The sequence below is a fragment of the Bactrocera tryoni genome, chromosome 5, assembly GCF_016617805.1.
Source record: "Bactrocera tryoni isolate S06 chromosome 5, CSIRO_BtryS06_freeze2, whole genome shotgun sequence".
NCBI classification, from domain to species: domain Eukaryota; kingdom Metazoa; phylum Arthropoda; class Insecta; order Diptera; family Tephritidae; genus Bactrocera; species Bactrocera tryoni.
In genome coordinates this window covers 16,997,069-17,017,946 of record NC_052503.1, presented here as the reverse complement: position 1 = coordinate 17,017,946, position 20,878 = coordinate 16,997,069, and the positions used below count along the sequence as shown (strand labels likewise).

At 33.2% G+C, this 20,878-nt stretch overlaps 3 protein-coding genes across 11 annotated transcripts in view; 1 reads left to right on the top strand and 2 right to left on the bottom strand.

Moving 5' to 3' along the window:
* LOC120777510 (supervillin-like) overlaps positions 1-4,875 on the bottom strand; it is a 199,147-nt gene extending 194,272 nt beyond the window's left edge. Inside the window, exon 1 of the mRNA XM_040108874.1 lies at positions 3,650-4,875. The gene's annotated coding sequence lies outside the window, so the exon portion shown is untranslated. The remainder of the gene's footprint in view (positions 1-3,649) is intronic.
* Positions 4,876-5,337: 462 nt separating this feature from the next.
* On the top strand, positions 5,338-6,671 carry LOC120777516. Its single transcript, XM_040108885.1, has 2 exons — positions 5,338-5,572; positions 5,649-6,671. The coding sequence occupies exons 1-2, from the start codon at positions 5,444-5,446 to the stop codon at positions 6,522-6,524; spliced, it is 1,005 nt and encodes a 334-aa protein (XP_039964819.1). The 5' UTR covers positions 5,338-5,443; the 3' UTR covers positions 6,525-6,671.
* A 73-nt stretch (positions 6,672-6,744) lies between these two features.
* LOC120777509 (serine/arginine repetitive matrix protein 2-like) overlaps positions 6,745-20,878 on the bottom strand; it is a 162,220-nt gene continuing 148,086 nt past the window's right edge. For 8 of the 9 annotated variants that reach the window (XM_040108871.1, XM_040108864.1, XM_040108865.1 and 5 more), the window contains one exon: positions 13,720-16,007. In XM_040108871.1, coding sequence (XP_039964805.1) covers positions 13,966-16,007 — 2,042 coding nt within the window. In that variant the 3' untranslated portion in view covers positions 13,720-13,965. Of the gene's footprint in view, positions 7,200-8,925; positions 9,386-13,719; positions 16,008-20,878 lie in introns of those variants that run through there. The other variant, XM_040108872.1, reaches the window with a different exon arrangement.

Genomic DNA, 20,878 nt, shown 5'->3' with positions numbered 1-20,878 from the left:
AATTGATGCTGCGGGTGATTAACCTCTTCTTCTAGCTGCGCGCTGCTGCTGCTTATCGCCAAATGACTTCTTTTGTGTGTGTGTGTGTATGTGCGCTGCGCCTGCACAAAAGCATTCGGTGACTGGCAGGAAGGTAAGGTAGATAAGTAGGTAGATGCTTTTGATTTGGAAAGGGTCATTGTCTGGCGGGCTGCTGACTACTTGCGCTTAAGTAGCAAAGGCGACGTTTCCGCTATATCTCACTACGCGCCGGCCATTATACACATATGTAGATATGTATGTGTGTATACTTTATGCTTTTACCTTTTGTAAACAATATTTTTAAAGCTTGAAGACTTCAACGAAAATTGAATAATTGCTTTCGAGTTGTGGGTGTTAGGAAGACCACTTTGTAAATGGCTTCTAGGCAAAACAGACGGTTTATCTCTTTAGCTTTTTAGCAGACTTACAAGACTAATTGCGCGAGGGTAGAAAAAATATTACACGACTGGATAAAGAATGCAATTGTTGAATGGTCTACCAATCCACACACACACCAATATCTATGTTTGTATGTATTTAGAGAACCGTTGCATTAGCTTTGTGCATTTAATTGCTATATGCGGCGGAGTGTTTCCGTAAATAAATCATCTCACGTTCCACATAATAGAACTGCATGTACATACATATATATATACATTAATAGCAGCTTACTTGTACGTAAGTTTGTATGTAGCACATTAAGCTATTAGTCAGCTCAATTTACAACAAACTCACTTACCTCTAAAAGTGTTTATTTGCTTTTGTTTTGCTTCGCTTTTTATACCTTATACAGAGTTTATGACATTAAGTTAAGCCACGAAGTTTGTAAGACCCAAAACGAAGCCTCGCAGACCCATGGAAGTAAAAAGATATCGATCTGAAATTATGCACACGTTTTTTTCTTCTCAAGAAGCTGCTCATTTGTCCGAATCGCTGATATCGGATCAGTATGGCCTATAGCTCCCATACAAATTAAACAATCCGATGGACGTTCTTGTATGGAAAACTTTTTTATTTGCCAAGATAACTTTACGAAATACGGCATAGATCATTGTCCAAGGCAAGGCAACAATCTCGCAACATATGTTTCAAATCGGACTACCATAATATAAACTGAATGATCAGAATCACGTTTTTGTATGGAAAACTTTTTTATGTGGTAAGATATCTTCACGAAATTTGACATAAATCATTATGTAAGGCAAGGCTACAATCTTCTAACAATTTTTTTCAGATCGGATCACTATAGCCTAAAGCTGCCATACAAATTGCCTGATAAAAAGCAAGATAAAGCTCATTTTATACCATTTTATGCCATAAAAAGTACAACTGTGCATGGTATAGAGCTCTGGTGCAGTTAAATTTAACGTTTTTCTACTTTTATTTAGACTAACGATAGATGCATTTTGTTTTGCCATATGCTTTACATTTATTTCTGTTTTATTTTGCTTTGTTTGGTGATGTGTTAAGCATCCTGAAGATCTGTATGGCTTTAAAATGATGTGATATACATACATACATATACATATGTATACATAAATCAGTAGTGAATGAGATTCATTTGATTGTATGTTTTTCGAAATACATATAAATTTATTACAGACACATATATAAGGCGACGAGTGGTTTTTAATTACTCAATGAAGTCACGTTTTCAATATCCAACGAGCATCAAAGCGTAGCTGCAACTTTACTTAGTATAAAAACAGTCACATTTGCTTCTTTGTTTATAAATACAAACATTCTGTTATAGTGCCTTATCGATTTCGATCTTTATTTGGCTTAATGCTGGTGCATTTTACAGCTGCTTGTTTATAATGCAATGTTAACCAGGCATATGTTGGCTTCAATGTTTATGTGTTAATATTTAGTTGTTATTTTTAAGTTTATTACAGACAAGCCTTTTTAGGTCAAAGCACATTTGACTTCAAATTGAAGCAGAGGAATAAGAAAATTAACATGTTTTGAGGAAAATATAGAATTTTTCACTGTTCTTTTGAAGAAGAATGGTTTTGATGCGAAACTACCCAAGGTAAACGTAACTAAGAGACAGGATTATGTCTATTCATAGTAAATATCGATATGTATGTATATATGTATAAATAGAACATTTATATATGCAAAAGATACCAGGAGCTATTTAATTTACATTACAAAACTTTAATAGAAATAACAAAAGACGCTCTAATTCAAACATTGTTCAATATATTGACACACAAATTGCTTAATTATTACATTATCAATTCTTCTTTTAAAGTCTATAGACATTATAGCTCATTAGCACTTTAGAGTAGCTCAGCTGTGCTTTAAATTCATTTTGACGGTTGAGATCAAAAGATGTTAACCCTCAATGAAGAAGAAATGCGTGATACATTAGTGCTTTAACTAAGCATTTAACAGCCATTCATAGATATTTACATATGTGCTTAAGCTCACTTTTAGTTTCGGTCAAGTTTCTCTTCATAAATCTTCAATTTTTATTATGCATACATTATTTCCAACAATTTCATGGTGACCGACCTATCATCAGCTGCGGCAACGTCAAGAAAGCGCAAGTAAAAACATAAGAAATAAGAAAAGAAAAGTAAACAAACCATCTTTCATTATAAAATATGCAAATTCATGCTTATTTTATGCCTTCCACAAAAATGAAAGCCAATTAACAGGGCAAAATGATCAATTTAAATAAAATTATGCATTTTACAATGCTCTAAACTAAATCCTATGAGGAACTCCATTTGTTGTAGAGTTGAAATGGGTAATTTGTATTTATTCCGCGAATAATTTATGCCCTACAAGCCAGCAAACTTTGGAGGTGTGCGTGGGTGGGCTAGTAAAACGCAAAAGTATAATGTTATAACGGAAATTATGTAATTGAATTAAATAACGTTTAGGTTAAATTGAATTTTTTTTACAAGTTTTATATAAAAGAACCGAAATGAATGAAAAAAACCTGTTGGGGAGTGCATGTGTTGCATAAATTAATTTCAAATATGAATGCTAGAGCTTTTAAATTAAATTTAGCATCGAAAGTGTAAACAAATGCACAAATATGCACTTTTTTTTTTTAAAGTGTCGCATTTCCAGTTTGATTCTTGCGCATTTCACTTTTATCAAAATCGAACTTATTATTTAAAAACCAAGTTTCAGGTTTAATGTTTAAAAACAAAGAATTCCCATCATGTACATTTGAAGAAAGAACTGTTAATCGTTATTTTTTCTTAACACATAAAAAACAAATAAATTACTGACTGGCTGAAAGATATAACGATCAAGTTGAAAAAATTATGCATACACGGTTTTTAAAAAACGCTAATTCCATACAAAAATATGCGCGTATGGCAGAGCAGAAAGTAAAGAATAACAACAAAATGAACAAAATTGTTTCACAGAGAATACATGTATCATTATAGGTTTTTTGGAAGAATTGCCGATCATTTTTCATACCCAGCACCCAAACTGCGCAAAAGTTAGAACAACAACTGCATAAAATCAACATTTTCGAAACAGTTTCACGACAGTATTTTAGTATACAATTTGCCTTACACTGCAGAAAGAAAGTATTCAAAAATGGCGACGATAAAATATTTTCAAAAAACTACAATTGAAGAAAATGTTTGTTACTAACCTTAAAACTTGTGATAGCGCTGATGATTGATGTACATACAAATTTATTTATTTACAAGGTCGGTGCAGCTTTAAAACCAAGTTTGCAAGTGCATAGAAGCTATACACAAGTATTCAGCGCTGAGTAATAAATGCACTATAAAACGTTTTACATATTTTTACGCTGCAATTTCGATTGATTTTAATTATTGCGGTGCTATATACGTTTCTTAATTGTTGATATGCACTTGTATAAGCTGTGGACACAATATTTTTAAAACAATTGTACGTTCTAATTATTTAAAATCATTTTCATTGCAGCAAATCAATTTATAGTACGATTGTACTGAGCCACCATTTACGTTTTATAAAAATTGAAAAATACAAAAAATTTGCTCTACTTTTTTAATCACTTAATTTTTGTTTTGCACTTTTATGGTCATAAAAACGACGGAACTCTGTTCGGCAATACAATATGTGCCGCCAGCTGTATTTTTGCCCGCACCGCACCAAGCAACGACGACCCTTGTTTTGGTCAGCGATGCGAATCGCGAAATTAATGTACACACATATGTGTTAGATATCCAAAATTATAGCTCCACAGCCGGCTGGATTCTCCGCCCTTTATGTACTATTTACGATATCAACGAGTATTCGATAAAATTCTATGTATAAAATGCTTTAAAATTAAATATCACTTTTCACAAAAAAATTTTACGGGCAAATTAGTTTTTATTGCAAGCTACGCGCCGATATTTAATAATTCGAAAAACAAATACGCGTACTCGCGAACACACCACCTTCTCCAGCAAACGCTTTAACTTGACTCGTCATAGCACAAAAGGGAATTCAAAATGTTCGCCTCAACCGCTGCCAGTATGCCTCTTCAAGTACGGACGCAGCCAAACCAGACGTCGTTTGTTTTCATTTGGAATTTACAATCAAACGTACATAAACATGGATACATTTGTGCGTAGCGCCACCTCAACGTACTCTTGCTGCCGACAACTCACTTCAGTGCCCCATTCCACAGCTGTTTGTTTGGAGCTCCAATAGCTACCACCAATTGGCTGCTCTCTGTGTTAGCGTTCTTCGTACCTACCGGCTTGCACCTTCGTCTGCTGCAACGAATCAACAAATGTAAAGCACCGGCGTACGGAAGACGAAGGTTTAGTTTTGTGTATAGTATAAACTTTTTATATATAAATATACGTATGCTATAAAGAGTAAATTTACGTTGGCGCACTCAGCTCTTTGTTTTCAAATGTCAATCGTGATTTCGGCGCGTTTGTTTTGAATATTGAAGCTTTGTTTTCGTTTTCGTTGTATCCAATCAGTTATTGTATATTGCTGTGTGTCGACATTTAGCGTCGAGTTGCTTTCATACACAGTGTTGCATGGGTTCGATTGGAATGCAATGCGTTCCACAAGCAGACAAGAATGTGGGAGAGGCTAGTAAAATTTGAATTTTGCACAGAGTGATTGTACACATATCTAATTATAATGAGTATTTAAAACTTAGCAATTTTTTAGTATTCACTAAATTTATTTATTGTAAACACAAAACCTGCGAAGAGCAAATTTTTTCGTGCGCGTGCGCGGTAACTTTTATGGGATTTACAAAATATGGCAATGTTTGCTGTCAATCCTATTCATAGACGTCAATGCAGTCAGCGGCTATCTCTTTTTAGCAGCCAATTTGTAACGACAAACTAAAAATGATATTATTTTGTTGGTATTTCTTTGAATAAAGGCATTTATTATATTTGTTTATTTTTTTATAAATGCGCGGTTTATTGTATTCTTATATATTAAAATGGATCTAAATAATATGCTCTTCCGATTGGAAGATCTTACAGCTGAAAAAGTATACGCCGAATATGGCATAACTAAAGAAGAACGAATGGAAAATCCGGAGTTGTATAAATTGTTCATCGAAGATTTCGTAAGTATTGGTCGCAAGTCCATTGAAATGACATTTTGAATAAAATTATAACTAAAAATTTACGAAATTTCCACAGATACCTACACGAGAAGACCTGCAACGTGAAATTGATGAAGAAAAGCTGAAAGAATTGTGTCAACGTTTACCATGTCGCGTTTTAATGGACCGTTGGAATCCTGTACAAGATTTTGTGAATCAATTCACGCGCCAAGGACGCATACAACGTTGGACGAAAGAGAAAACTCAAAAACTTTTAGTAAAAGCAGTAACTCGGCATAAAAATGTATGCCTTTATAGTGATGATGAAATACGCAAACAACGCGAGCGGGAATGGTGCGAAAGAAAAAAAGAAAATTTGATGCGTCTAGAAGTTTGGGAATACGACCGAAAGCAGCAAGAGTTACAAGATGTGCAACCTGAAGAAACACAGCACACAATCTGCGATATGCAAAACACTGAAAATAACAATGTGTTCGAAAGTGAAAAAACCGAAATTGATATACAAAAGGATACATGTGCTGACAGTGCTGCAGCATCACCTATTTTCGATGTCGAGACTGCAATGTCGGAGTTGCATGGCACCCCACTGCAGCAGACGCCTTCAGTTATTGTGCCTATACCGCCGCTTAGTCAAACTACTCATTTGAATGCAGCCGATTTAACAACAAATCTTTTGCCACAAAGTCAAGTGCAACAACCCATTTCACTACCTAGCACGCAAAATACCGAGGAGCTTGCTGGTCGGGAATATGTTGAAATGGTGCAAGAAATTAGTGTTAATGGTATGCCTAGGTTAGATGACTTTATTAATGTTAATACGGAGTCTATGCAACTGGAGGATTCCATAACAATTAATTCAGAGGACGTTTTTAATGGTGAATGCACACCGCCATACTATGAGTTCAACACACATGTATCAATGACGTCAACACAATCGCCGACTGCCAAGTAACTTGTTCTAGTAGCTAATATAGTTATATTTTTTATATAAAATGTTAAAGTTTTAAATATTATTTTATACGAAAATTGTTTGTGGAAAATATAATGCCATGGCAATAAAAAAATAAAAATTTAAATATTTAATGATTAAAAGTAACTGTAATTATTTATATTAGCGTAAATTTCAAGCAACGCTGCAACAATAAATTATTCATATACACAAGTAAGCGGAATAAAAACACAATTTTGTAAACTTGTTCCGAAAAAGGTTAACTTTTATTAATACATGAGTATTATTACATTTTCTTCACGTAATTTAAAAGTCGTGGGGAAACAGCATTTCTGTATGTTCAAACAATAGCTGCGTAACGCATAACAGAATAAACAAATTCATAATTAACTTAAATTTTACATTTTCTATGTACATATGTATGTAGTGTATGTAAGCATTCGTTATAACAATTATTTTATGTCGTAAAACCAGTTTATATATTTGTAAACTGTGTAAGCGTGTTTTCTTGAAAACTTATTTGCTAAATACGTTTCTCAAAGGACAGTTATACATTGTCATTTCAGGCTTTGGTTGTAGGTTTTAAGCGTTACTCAAGTTTGTTCGTGTTGAGGTGGTGGTTGTGGCTTAAACTGATACGGCCAAAATTTGCTTGATGGTTTCACTTGAGCTAGGTAGCTGTTTCGATTGCAAAAAACAAAACAAAAAATTATATATACATTTAGATTAGTTAATTTTTTGTTTTTCAATCTTTAGAACTGTTCAAATGTGTATGTGCTTTCAATTATCGTTTGTTGCTGTTAGTGGCGTTTTCAAAAATTTTTAACTATCGCATCTAACTACTTTGCTGTTGATGGGTGTGAAATGTCGATATTTTTTGTAGTTTACGATAATGGGATCTATTCAATATGCGTATGCATACATATGTGTGTGTATGTATGGAAGGATATATACAAATTAAGGATCTGCGGACAGTTGCGAGGTGATATTTTGAAGCTGAGTTGCTTGTGCTGTGTATATATGTATTTGTGTGGAAATTGGACATTATTTAAAAATAAGCGCCGCAGCGCTAAGTATGTTGAAAGGGTTTTCAAAATATTTTCTTAAAAAGCGCCACATGTGTAAATACGTACATAGTTACTTAATTCAGGTTAACAGTTTAAAAATGTACTTCATCCCAAATAATTTACAGAAAAAGGCAGGGTTTTTAAAGAATTATTAGGGCAGTCTTTAAATGTTGAAAAATAAAAAAAATTTAAAAAAAAATTTAAAAAAAAAATTAAAAAAAAAAAATAAAAAATAAAAAAAAAAAAATTTAAAAATAAAATAAAAAGAAATAAGAATTTTAAAAATATATAAAAAAATTGTTTAATTATAAAAATATAAAAAAATTTTAAAAATTTAAAAAAATAAAAGACATTAAAGATATAACAATTTTAAACATATATATGTATAAAAAAATTTTAATTAAAAAAGAAATAAAAATTAAATTAAAAATTATAAATATTTAAAAAAATATTAATTAAACCTTTGCCAACAGTTGTGTAATTTTTTGTTAGATATGAAGCCTTTGGCTGCTAATGCGTAATAAATATTGCATGCTTATGTATACATACAAGTGCACATAATTATAAACACATATAGATTAATGTTAATTAGCAAATGTAGAATTAGTACAAAAATTTATTTCTGGCAAAATACGAGTTTACATAATTCTAGTTTGCGTTTTAGCAATTGTATTAGTAAAATTAGTTTTTATTTAATTTTTTCTTGTAAATTTTCATGCTTAATTTGGCATGATAAATACAAATTCATTATTTTAGCAGCAAATTTAATGCACATACATATATTTATTTGTTTTGTTATTAAAACTAGCGTTTAGTTGCACAATATCAATTCGTAAAGTGATTATAAAAATATGGTTAATTTGCTTTTGGAGTCGTACAAAAATGCCACATATTTATACACATACATATATTTAATATTTACATTAGTTCAACGTACATATCATAATTACTAAAGTATTAGAGCTTAACGCACACATACAGACAAAAACAACTTAACATACATATATAAGTATGTACACATATCGAGAGTTTTAGCAAATCAAATCCTACAACTAGAAAATTAGTTTCACTTATACATATACAAACATACTTATATAACTGTATGCAATTCGACAAGTTAATGCTTATGCTTTAAAGTTTCTAAATTAGTATAATTAGACACTAGCTCAGCTAGTTTAGTTACATGAAATGTTTGCAAAACGAACGAGCAACGGATTTCAGCGAACTGACGTGCGATTAGTGGGTGCGCAGGATTACATTGGTCTGGTTGTATGTATGTTTGGTAGTTCCAGTCGAACAACGGCGTGTTAGTAGCATTTATTTCGTTTCACACTCACCCATCATTCAGTTTTCGTCGACGTGCAACGGCGCTATTTTTAATTATTTCCGAAACTTCACGACCGCCCGAACTTTCGCCTTCCGAGGTGGAAGCGATTGTGTCAGCACCACGTAAAGCGCCACCACCACCACTCGTCGCCGTCGGTGGACGACCCAAATTCGAGAGATTACGCACGAGACTCACAGCGTCGTCGTGTTGTGGCGCGCCACCGCCGGACGCTGCGGTTGCGGCAATTGTTGCTGCAGCACCGCTGGCATGCGCATCTTGCACGCGATTGGCGTTGTGCGTCGTTGCCGATTTGCGCAGATTGGAGACGGAGGCGTGTGTGGAGCTTTTCAGCCGATTTTTCAATTCGGAACTCAAGTCCATGGGCATAAAGCCGACGCCGATGGATTTGGATTTGAGTATGCCTTTCGGTGGTTCGAAGGCCGATTTGGTTGGTGGCAAATGAGCGGCAGCTGTGCGAAAGAAAGCAATAAAAACAATTAGTTTTAATTTGTTTGGTTTTGGCAGTAAATTCTGAAATGATTTTTTTTGTTGTATGTGCCGCAGTGGATATGCATAATTTATTGGCGTTTCGCAATTAATAGAACACATGCGCTGTTATTTACATAAAAAAGGAAAAGAAAAGAGTAAATATAAGTAAAAATAAAAAATAAAAAGTTCAAAAAAAAAATAATAAGAACTAAATAAAGAAAATTTAATACCCACGATTTTGTTTTTGTTTTGAAAAGTAAATACCAGTGTTGGCAGCATTCAACGGTTCCATATGTACATAACAGTATTATTTCCATAAAACATTTATGTTGTTTCCATGCTATAATTAAATTAAAAGCGCACTTTTTGCGCTAACAAAGTGTGAATATGCGTATAAGGACGAAAAAGAGACAAATTTTGAGAAAAAATAATTATTAAAATAAAACAAAAAACAATATGAAAAATATAGATAAAAAAAATAAATTAATTAAAAGATTAAAAAGAAAGAATCATATTAATAAAAATAAAATTAACTAAATAAATAAAAAAATGAATCCATAAAAATAATATAAACAATAAAAACAAGAAAAAATAAAATAAAAATTAATTAAAAACTTAAAAAAGGAAGAAAAAAATATATTTTTACTATTAAATGAGTAACTTGAATTTTAATATTTAAATATAATGTAAAAATTAACAAAACAAAAAAATAAAATTAAATAAAAGAATACAATGAAAAATAATAAGATAATTCCAAAAAGAAAGTAAATATAAAAAAAATATACTTTTACTATTAAGAGAGTTAACTTGAATTTAAATTTTTTATAAACATTACTATTCAAAAAAATAAAAAGAATTTAAAATATGAATATTAATATATAATAACAAAAATAAACAAACCAAAAAAGATAAAATAAAAAAAAATAAAAAATTAAAAAAATAATAGTAGTATAAATAAAAGAAATAATAAAAATAATTAAACTTGAAATAACAGAATGCATATGTATGATTTTTTTATTAATTTATATTAATTTAAACTTTTATTTTGATATGAAAACATAATTGTTTTTTTTTGTACATTAATATACAAAAAAAAGTATTTTTTAATATGCATATTTTGTTTTAATTATATTATTTTTTTTTTAATTGTGAAGTAAGATTTCGCAATTAAAATTTTTATAATTATTTTTAATATTATAATATTTTTTTTTATTGCTGTATTTTAATACAAACAATTTTTTTATTATTTTAGTTACTTTTATTATGTTTCCATATTATAATTATTTTTTTTTTGTATATTAATATATAAAAAAACTTATTTTTTATAAAAAAAACAACTTATTTTAATGCAAGTTTTGCTTTAATTATTTATTTTTTAAGTGTTTTTATATTTATTTTTATTACTATTTTTTTTACTTTAAATTTTACAATTTTAGTTACTTACTTTATTTTGGTTACATACATATGTATGTATGTATGTATGTATATATGATTTCTTTTAAATTTTTGTTATTTTCCTTTTATTTTATTTTCTTTCCATACAATTGTTATATTGTTATTTAACTGAACAGTTTTTATTATAATATTGTTTTTATTTTATAATTCAATTTAACTTTCTTTTGGCTTTATATATTTTTAAATAACTTAAATTTTTTTATTATTTTCCTATATATTTTATATTTTTGTATATATTATTTATTTTTTCTGTTGTTTTTAATATTATTTTTATTTTTTTATCTCATTATTTTTCAACTGATTACTAAAAATTATTTTTACAATTTTTGTTTTGTTTTATTTTAATATATAATTTTTTTGTTAATTTTCATTAACATTTTTTTATGTATTTTAATATATACGATTTTTTTCTAATTTTTGACTAAAAACACGCACACACAAACTTCCTTTAAATAAAAAACAAAAAAACACGATCGTTTAATATTTTCAATTGGCATTTCTCATTATTTATTTTGCTCTAACATCACACACATCAGTGTTGGTAAATATATGTATATATAGTCGTATATCGTTTAATATGCACATCAAATATACAGCAGCTTCTCACTACAATAATAATGCAGATTATATATATAATAAAGTTAAACAAAAAAAGGAAGAAAAAAATGAACATAACCTAAAAACAGCAGCTTTGTTAATTGTATTAAGTAAATATTTTAACAATGATAACTGTAAGCTGTTATAACGGTATATTTTAAGTATTTAATAATATTTATTTCGCACTCACGAGTGACACAAAGTGTTAATATATTTATTTTTAGGTTATTTTTTATTACATTTTATTTTTAACGGTACATGTATGCGTATAAGTATATTTAGGTATGTAGTAGTGTGTGTATATTTTTTATATTTTTTATATTTATTTTTTATTAATTTCACTTTTTGCGTATTAAACAATAGCAAAACAGAGAGCAACATAAAATTAAAAATAAAAAATTATAATAATTTTAACCAAAAAAAGTGTTTTAATAAGCGTGTAAATGCATTTGTATATGTATAAGCTTAATTAGTTTTTTATTTTTATTTTAAACACATATTGAGTAGTTAAAACTATTAGTGTGTGTTAACAACAACACTGCAATACAATAATTAATAACGGTTGTTAAATAATTTGTTTACAACTTTTTACAGCAATGAATTGAATTTTATTTTTGTTTGTTTTTATTTTTTTTTTTTGCTTGATTTTGCATCATGTTTGTATTATTAGAAGTTTACAATTTTTTACTTTTATTTTTTACAATTGTTCTAACGGTAAGTTTATAAAGTACATACAAATAACTACATAAATGAATGCGAATAACAAGCGTCAGCTACAAAAACAAATTATAAATGATAAAAAAATTACAAAAAATTATTACAATTTAAAAAACTATTTTTAGAAAATTATAAAAAAAAAGCTGTGAATAAAGTAAACACTGTGGCGTAAAACGCACTTCAAATACAAAAAAAAAATCATTTTGAACAAAGTTTTAGAAAAAGAATGTTTTTTTGAAAAATTTTGAAAAAATTTATTTTTGAAAAATTTTTAAAACTATTTTTGAAAAATATGGAAAAAAATTATTTTTGAAACATTTTGAAAAATAAAAAGTATTTTTGAAAAATTAAAAAAAAAAATATTTTTGAAAAAATTTGAGACAAATTGTAGAAAAAGTTAAAAAAATTTTAGATAAAGTTTGAAGAAAATATTTTAGAAAAAGTTAAAAAAAATTATTTTTTTTTTTTAATTTAAAAGAAAAATTGAAAAAAATTTAGTTTTGATAAATAAATGATGATCTAACAGCAAATAATGAATAAACGGTATTAACATTGATCTTTCAAATACTCAAATAGCGTAATACAAAAAAAAAATTAGTTTTGAAAAAAAAATTGGAAAAAATATTTTTGAAAAATTATAAAAATGATTCGAAAAAATTTAAAAATATATTTTTTTGAAAAAAAAAAATAAAACAGCAAATAATGAATAAACGGCATTAACACTGAACTCTCAAATACTCAATTTGCGTAATACAAACTCTATAAATATCAAAAAAAAAATAAGTTACTATGTGAATTTAACATTTAACGGTACTTTACGCCACTACTAATTGTTAATAATTATACAAAATTTTAATTACAGTTAATTTAGTATTTCAATGCTGCTATCTAAGACGCCTTATAACATTTAGCAATTTTCAATATTTTTTTAATTTATTAGCGTCGTTATAATTTTCTAAAAATATTTTTAAATCTATGTTTTTTCTAATTTTTCGTTTGGGTTTTTGATTAGCTATTAAATTCGCTCTGGAAGATGGAATGTTATTCGGTTGTTGTTTTTTTCAATAAATGAGTGCAATTTTAAAGCGTTTTCACTCAAATTTTCACTCAAGTTCGTTTTTCATATTTTTTTTCTCGTTACAAGGCATAAGGCGATATCGTTAATATTTTCCAAACTACAAATACAAATCCGTATATACATATATGAAAAAATAGAAAATATTTTAAGAAAAATATGCGTAGCCTACAACAACAGCAATTGCTTTGAGCTGCTTGAGCTTTTCTTCAATTTCGACGGCACACACTTGCTTCCACTCTAACTACCATTGCAGAGCGCTAAAACAAGTGCTTACTTTTTTCCAAACAAAAAAAAATGTTTTCGAAAAAATATTCATAAAAAATTGCTTTAGAATTTCTCAAGATTATCTATGTTCTTGGAGACAAAGCGCTGCAAAGCCCAGACATAAGAATATTGAATTTCAAATTATATTATTTTACTTTCTATTTTTGTTTGTGTTTTATAGATTTCGCATATGATTTTTTTTTTCAATTTTGCAAAATGATTTAATTTTGAATTTATTAATAATTTAACAATATATATTATAAATTTTAAATTATATGTCCTTTTGGCAAGCAACACATTTCACATTTCGAGCAGTACTTCGCACAGCCTGTTACATAGTTTGCGCTTGCTTTTTCATTATGAGCGCGCGCGCGCGCGCACACACAAGTCCCGCGCCAGTGCCGCGCGCATGTTTTAAACACACTTCAACGCTTGCTAACGCGCGCTAACTCAAATGACACCCAAAAATATACGCTCGAACTCTTTGGACGCCAATTGGAATTCTTCCTTCGTCACTACAATATCCTCGAAGCGCTTGACCTCTGGCAACGGCACACCATGTGTTAGCGTTAAGGCGCGCGAGCGCAAGGCACGCGTGCGTCCTGAACTCGGTGTGTCAGCGTTCGCTTGCGCGCTGAACAATTGTGTGTTGCTTGAAGTGGGCGTAAAAGTGATATTGGTTGTATTGGCGCGTTGGCGCTTTGACATATCGCGACGCCTTTGCACCGCTGACGCAGAGACACCTGTTGACGCAGAGCCGCCTGCTGACGCGGTGCCAGTAGCGGATGAAGTTTGTGTTAGCGTTATATCGTAGGCGCACACCGAAGGCGGCGTAAAGTATGGCGTATTCGAGTTACTGCGCACATTGTGATTGAACGCTTCGTGTGGCGTTGCGCTGGACGTGTTGATTTCCTTTGCAAATGACAAAGCGTCCGTTAACTTCTTAACGCTAGCATGTAAATCTCCATTGGGAGTGCCCGCGAAGTCGGGCGGCGGTAGTGGTGGATAGTTGGTGGCGCTGCGTGAGCTTAGACTTGTTTCGCTGGCGCCCACTGAGCGCGCCGTTGCTGTGTTGAGTGATTCCTGTGCGCGCGCTGTACGCTGATTGCCATTAGTCGCTTTGTTAGTGGTTGCAGTTGCGGCAGCTGGTTGATTGCCACCGGTTGTAAGTCCAAAGTATTTGGCGAATTTGTCGTCGATGATTGAGTTTCGCGGCGTTGTTGGCGCGCTGCTCGCGCTATTGCCGTTGGCTTGCGCATTGCCATTGTTATTGCCATTTCCATTGCTCAGCGCGTGCGCGGTGTGACGCTGTGCCACTGTCGATAATGTTGCGCTGCTCATGATGCGCGTAAACTTCTTGCGCATCTCTACGACAGGCGACTGCGACAATTGCTCGGATAGTGCGATTGATGAGGCGGTTGGTGAAAGCGTTAATAGCGGCGCGGCATTTGTATCACAATAATTATTTTCCTTGCCGGAGTCCGCTTTACTATCTTCAGTAGTTTCAATGCGTGGCGGCGGCGGCAAACCGGCATTGCCATTTTGCAGTGGCTTGCGCGGCGGTAAGGAGTTGATATCGCGTTCGCCGCCACCACCACCGCCGTTGCCGTTGCTGCCATTATTTTCGAGCGCGGCCAGCGCGTTGTGTGGCGTGGACTTGTGATCGTACTTCATGCATTTGGAGTTCAACTGATGATGCTTCTGCTGCATTTGCAGGCAGTTTTCAATAAACGGCGACTTGATTTTGCCGATTTTCTTCAGCGGCGCCGGTGGCGCTTTGTTGTCCGCCTCAATGTAACTGCCGCTTTCACTCTCGCAAGTGTCGCTTTGCGCAGAGTTGACGCTCACGCCGTTCTCGCTTGTGTTGCTGCTGAAATTTTGCAAGCTGTTGCGTTCATTGTTGAGAAAAGTGTTAGGTAGTAGCAGTTTGCCGATTGTCTTCATTTTAATGCGGCGCGCCACTGGCGTCAAAGAGGACGGCGATGTAGTAAGCGCGGCTGCAGTTGCGGTTGGTGCTGGCGCGGACATTGCCAAACGTTGCGCCAGCACCGAAGGCAACAATGTTTGCGAACTGGACTTGGTCAAGTGGATGTAGGTCGAAGACGCCTGCTGTGTGACGTTGGGTAGACCAATCGAAGGCGGTGGACTTGGTGAGTGGCGCGCGCTATCCAATTGCAATGGTGAGTCGATTTCATTGATCGAGATGAGCTGCTGTTGTTCGGTGAGTGGCGGCGAGCAGCACTCCATCGGTGTGGGTGTAACGCTGGCGCTGGCGCTGCTGGTGCTTGTGCTGTCACCGTTGTAACTGCTGCGTGACGTAAAGGTGAACGAGTTGTTGTGGCTGAATGAGTTGGCGCTGCCGCAACGATCGGTCGCGGTTAGGAAGCGCTGCGATGGGCTGCGCGTGTACGAGCTGGACGCGCTGCGACTGGCCGCTTCGGTGAGATTGGTGAAGAAGCGTAAACGCTCGGATACTGGCAGTGATGTGGGTTCTTGATTTTTGAATTTTTTTTTTGTTTTGTGGGAGGAAATATAAAACAGTTATAGATTAGCGTGGAAATATTGTCGGCTGGTGAATGAGTCTCTAAAACTACCTACGTGATTTAGTTTTGTACGCATTGCAGTGCTTTGTTCTTGTTGTTGTTGTTGGCGTTACTGTTGACACTATTTTCATATGCATTGTTGTTGTTACACTTTTTAATTATTATTATTGTTGTTGTTGCTGCTGTGCTACCTATATTATACTTTAAGTGAATAAACCGTTATATTCGGGGAGGTCATGAGGGTCTTTGTAAGAGAATGTCTTCAAATCAGGGTATCTAAAGGCATAAAAATTCACCATTAAAGCTTACTACGTCTTTCCAATTGCTGATAGATAGAACATAGACTCGGTAGATGTGAGGGGGCGTGGCTATCATGCTATTTTGCCCACTTTTTGATGATCTTAGATAGAGCTAAAGAGCTAAGAACTAAAGAGACCAGATATCTAAAAATTTTGTTCAGACTCTAGAAGAGACTGTCAGTATGGGCGTTAAATTTGAAAAATATATTGACTTTCTCATCAAATTTGACCCGAACTTGTCCATTTCAACTGCCAATTTTGAAAATTTTTATATTGACTTTCTGATCAAATTTGACCCGGACTTATCCATTTCAACTGCCAATATAGAAAATTTTTATTTTGACTTTCTGATCAAATTTGACCCGGACTTATTCATTTCAACTGCCAATCGAGAAAATTTTTGCCCTAGATTTTTCCTTTTTTATGTGTGCAGTGGATCTCCATATGTCAATTTGTTTGCGTCGTAAAAAGTTTGTCTTTCGATTTTTAAAATGGAGAAAAATTTAACAAAAAATATATTTTGAAATGTTGGGTTTCCCATGGAATCACGAATAAATGACAGAAACTGTGCTTGAAATTCATCGCGCCGGCTTCAGAAAAACGCCAGAGGATCTCAACATCTTACGGATGGACTCAACACATTTTGGTTAAAGTTTTGGGTATGAGGCGTACAAAAAGACCGCAAAAAATGACGTCGAGTAGAGGTCGCAAGAGAGAAGCGTAGCTTGAGAACCTTACATTCGCCAAACGTATATTTACTCGTTACGAGACGTAGGTTTATGAATATTACGTCGAAACTGTCCAACTATTTAGCGAATGACGCTTAAAACAAGAGCCATAACCAAAAGTATCAACATTCGCTGAAACCCATGAAGGCGGTTGAGGCTTGTAAAAACTCTATGGGAAATTGGATTAAGCGTTGGCTTGCTTATTTTATCTAAGCTTATTTTGAATCAATAATAAAGATAAGTATTAAAATACGTGGTTTTTTGTTAGTCCGGGTCAAATTTGATCATATGTGTCGCCATGTTTGAATTGGTTCAGAAATCTACTTTGAACGTTATATTAAAAATTTTCATAAAAATACGTGAAAATTTAGTTATTATGGCAGTCCGGGTCAAATTTGATCATACGTGTGTTGGCACGATTGTATTGGTTCACCTATTTTGAAGGCGATAATAGAGATTTATATACTTGTATAATGCTGAAAATGTAGTAATTTTATCAGTCCGGGTCAAATTTGATCTGTTGGTATTGTTATAGCTAAAGTGATCAATGGTATCGATACATCCACTTAATTTTTAAAACAGAAGAAAATTATATAACTTTGTATTATATTCTTCAAATATTATCTGAGCAAAAATCGTATCTTATATGCCTGCTTTTACCGTTATATTATATAATAGCGGTAGTTTTAGTAAATGTAATCGTGTAAACATATGAATTTGCCCGAATTATAGCCGATTTTGAGATCTCAATACTTTCTAGTCTTTCGCTGAGTCAAACTGAGAAGCAAACTTTATATACTCCATATTCCTTAAGAACAGGGTTTACTCACACTTTCTTTAGCACTACGCCAATTTTTACTGTCTTAACTTGGCTTCAAGAACTTTCTCACAAAAATAATTGAAAAGAAAAATATCAACTGACTTCTCAAGGCGTTGTCACTAACGTCACTGCAGTAAAATCACAACTAATTTCATAAAGTTGCAGTCAATCTCCGAAAGAGCCGCTCTAACTGCCTGCATTTTATCGAAAAGGGCAAATGTATGAGTCTACAAAGCAATATCACAAAGTCAGCGTGTGACCGCTTTCGCAGAATGCGTTAGATAAACCCTCGAAAACTTATCGCATGCGAGCACAAAGAGAAACCCGCCCAGAACACTTGAAAATGCGCGTACGCTCACCTCTTACGCTGCAACTTATCGCTCTTTAAGGTTTTCAATCCTTTTTTCTTTCCCAATTGCAGCTAAACACATATCACAGACGTGAATGCATATATAATATATACATATACATATATAGAGGACCATGCAAAGATATGGTGCACGCGTTTTCAAACTTGATAAGCCACTTGAGAAAGCTGCTGCCTCTTTGTGAAATCCTTGTTATCACTCAAATTCTTATTTTTTTCGAATTTATGTATTTTGTGTTCCCTTATAAAATACAGAGTTTTTCTGCGCCGCTGATTTGTTAAACTAGAAAATTTTAGTATTACTTTTTTTAGCCAAATGAAATTAGAAAATTTGCAAAATTAAGCATTTGAGACTAAAATTTGGAATACAAAAATTAAACACACTTCACATCAAAAAAACACGACGAGAAAGCAAGAAGAATTTTAAATTTTATTCATTTCAAACTCTGGCGAGTGAAACAAAATGAAAAGTGAGTTTGAGGAAAGGGTGTTTTTTGAAAGAAAAAGGTTTTTACTTTTAAGTTGGAATGGTTTTGGAAAAAATTGCTGAAAGTGAATGAATTAGCACTCATTTTTGATTACATGCCATCTCTTACAAGTGAGAACAGTCTTGCCGAGTAGAAATTAAAATTTGGTTTAGAAATAGAAATAGAAATTAAAATTGGGTTTAGAAATACAAGTTTTAATTAAAGTTTCCTCTTTCAGACTTCTAAAATATTTTCCAAAATAATTTTTTCCTAGATTAGCACAATCTTTTTCCAAGTTCGTGCGAAGTTTGATCATCTTGAGTCTAGTGGAGCGTTTTTTGGAATTTTTAAAAGAATCACCGTTACGGATTTTTTGAACTTATTGCAGCAGTGTTTTGAGGAGCCTACTATATAACGAACATAATCCATCTTGTTACTAAAGTAAGCATATAGATCGAAAACTTGTCTACTTCGAGTCGTCCATCCACGTCTGTTAATGACGATAACATCGAAAAAGTTGAAGAAACAATGCTTGCCAATCAACGTGTTGACATTAGAGAAATAGCAGAGGATCCTATCATCTCTCATGGAACGACTCAACATATTTTGGGTATGAAGCGTGTTTATGTCAGACTCGCTTCAAAAGACCTGAATCTACTATAGGTCAATACTATTATTAGAACTGTGGTTGAAGTTACTTATGGCGGGTGCCATGCGCACATGACCGACGGCAGCACTAGAAGTTATGCTTGAACTCACACCACTTCACTTAGCAATCGGTCAGGTAGACAAAAACACACTGTTTCAAATGACAGTAGAAGGGTTTGGCAGAGGTAAGATAATCTCATCCCAGCGTATAAAGGACTTAAGTGGTAAAATAACATTGGCACTTCTCCCATGGGACAGTATTACCAAAAGAGTAAACTTCACTAAGAAGTTCAAGGTTACCCTTTGCAGTTAGGCTGAATCGAATGATTCCACTCTCGAGCTACTACTTAGGGATAGTACAATTAAGTGGCACATTGACGGCTCGGAAAACATGGCAGGGAATTGGTGCAGGAGTCGAAGGGCCACGCACCAAACACTCCTTAATTATGGAAAGTTTTCTGAGCATATTTCAAGTAAAAGTCTTCGCCATAAGTCGGTGCATACAGATAAACCTCCAACGTAACTATCGTAACGAACGTATAACCATACTTAACGACAGTCAAGCGGCACTTAAACAAGGCTATCGGAACGTAACCAAGCGCACCTTATATGGGTGCTCGGTTGATGAGCTCGCCCACTTCGCAGCGTCCACAAACATGGTAGGACTTGAACTCTTCATCGCGGTGGATCTTCATACCATAAAAGAGCTGCTCCCCAAGGAAGAAAGATGCGGCAGAGAGAGGTATTGGCAACAACTCCAAGGCATGTGGTTTAAAAATGTAATAAACTTACCTAGGAACAAACTCAGGCTACTTGTTGCATTCCCCACTGACCACTGAAAGCTCAAGAAGCGCTTATATAACAAATTACTGTGCCTGCAACAGGGAGCACTTCCAGAACATCTGCTAATTGACTGAATAGCAATCTGCAGACGCAGGATAAAGGCCCTTGGATCCATGTTTACACATGGGTATTACATCGCCTTACTAGCACTTAGCAGTATATTGAAATTTATCAATATGCTGGAGTTAAGTTGGTCGTTCTGACTTAGGAGAGGACAGAATAGACCTCAGGCCGCGGTGCAATCCTGCTATATTTATTTTATCTTATCTTACATACTATATGGTTTCATTTCGTCGTCAAACCATCACTTGATTGAGACGAGCCTTTGGGAGCTGAATCATATCAAGATTGATCTGTCAATTGGCTAAGCAGGTCAATAGCCACATCAAACTATTTTTTGTGGAGGACTATATTGAAGAGCAAAACTTTTAACGCTTGCTCAAACTTCCGTTCAGAGCTTTCTATTTGCCTTTTATAAAAATGGAAAAACCAACTGTAGAAGGCTTAAATTTGTAGTTATCATGCCATAAAATATAGTGCGAAATATCGAAATTAACCTCCCCTCTTGTAAACACCGATTAAATGCACAAAAAATTAATTATTTTACAAAAAGTAATTATACTTGTGGGTGCCTCGCGTGCGCAGAAG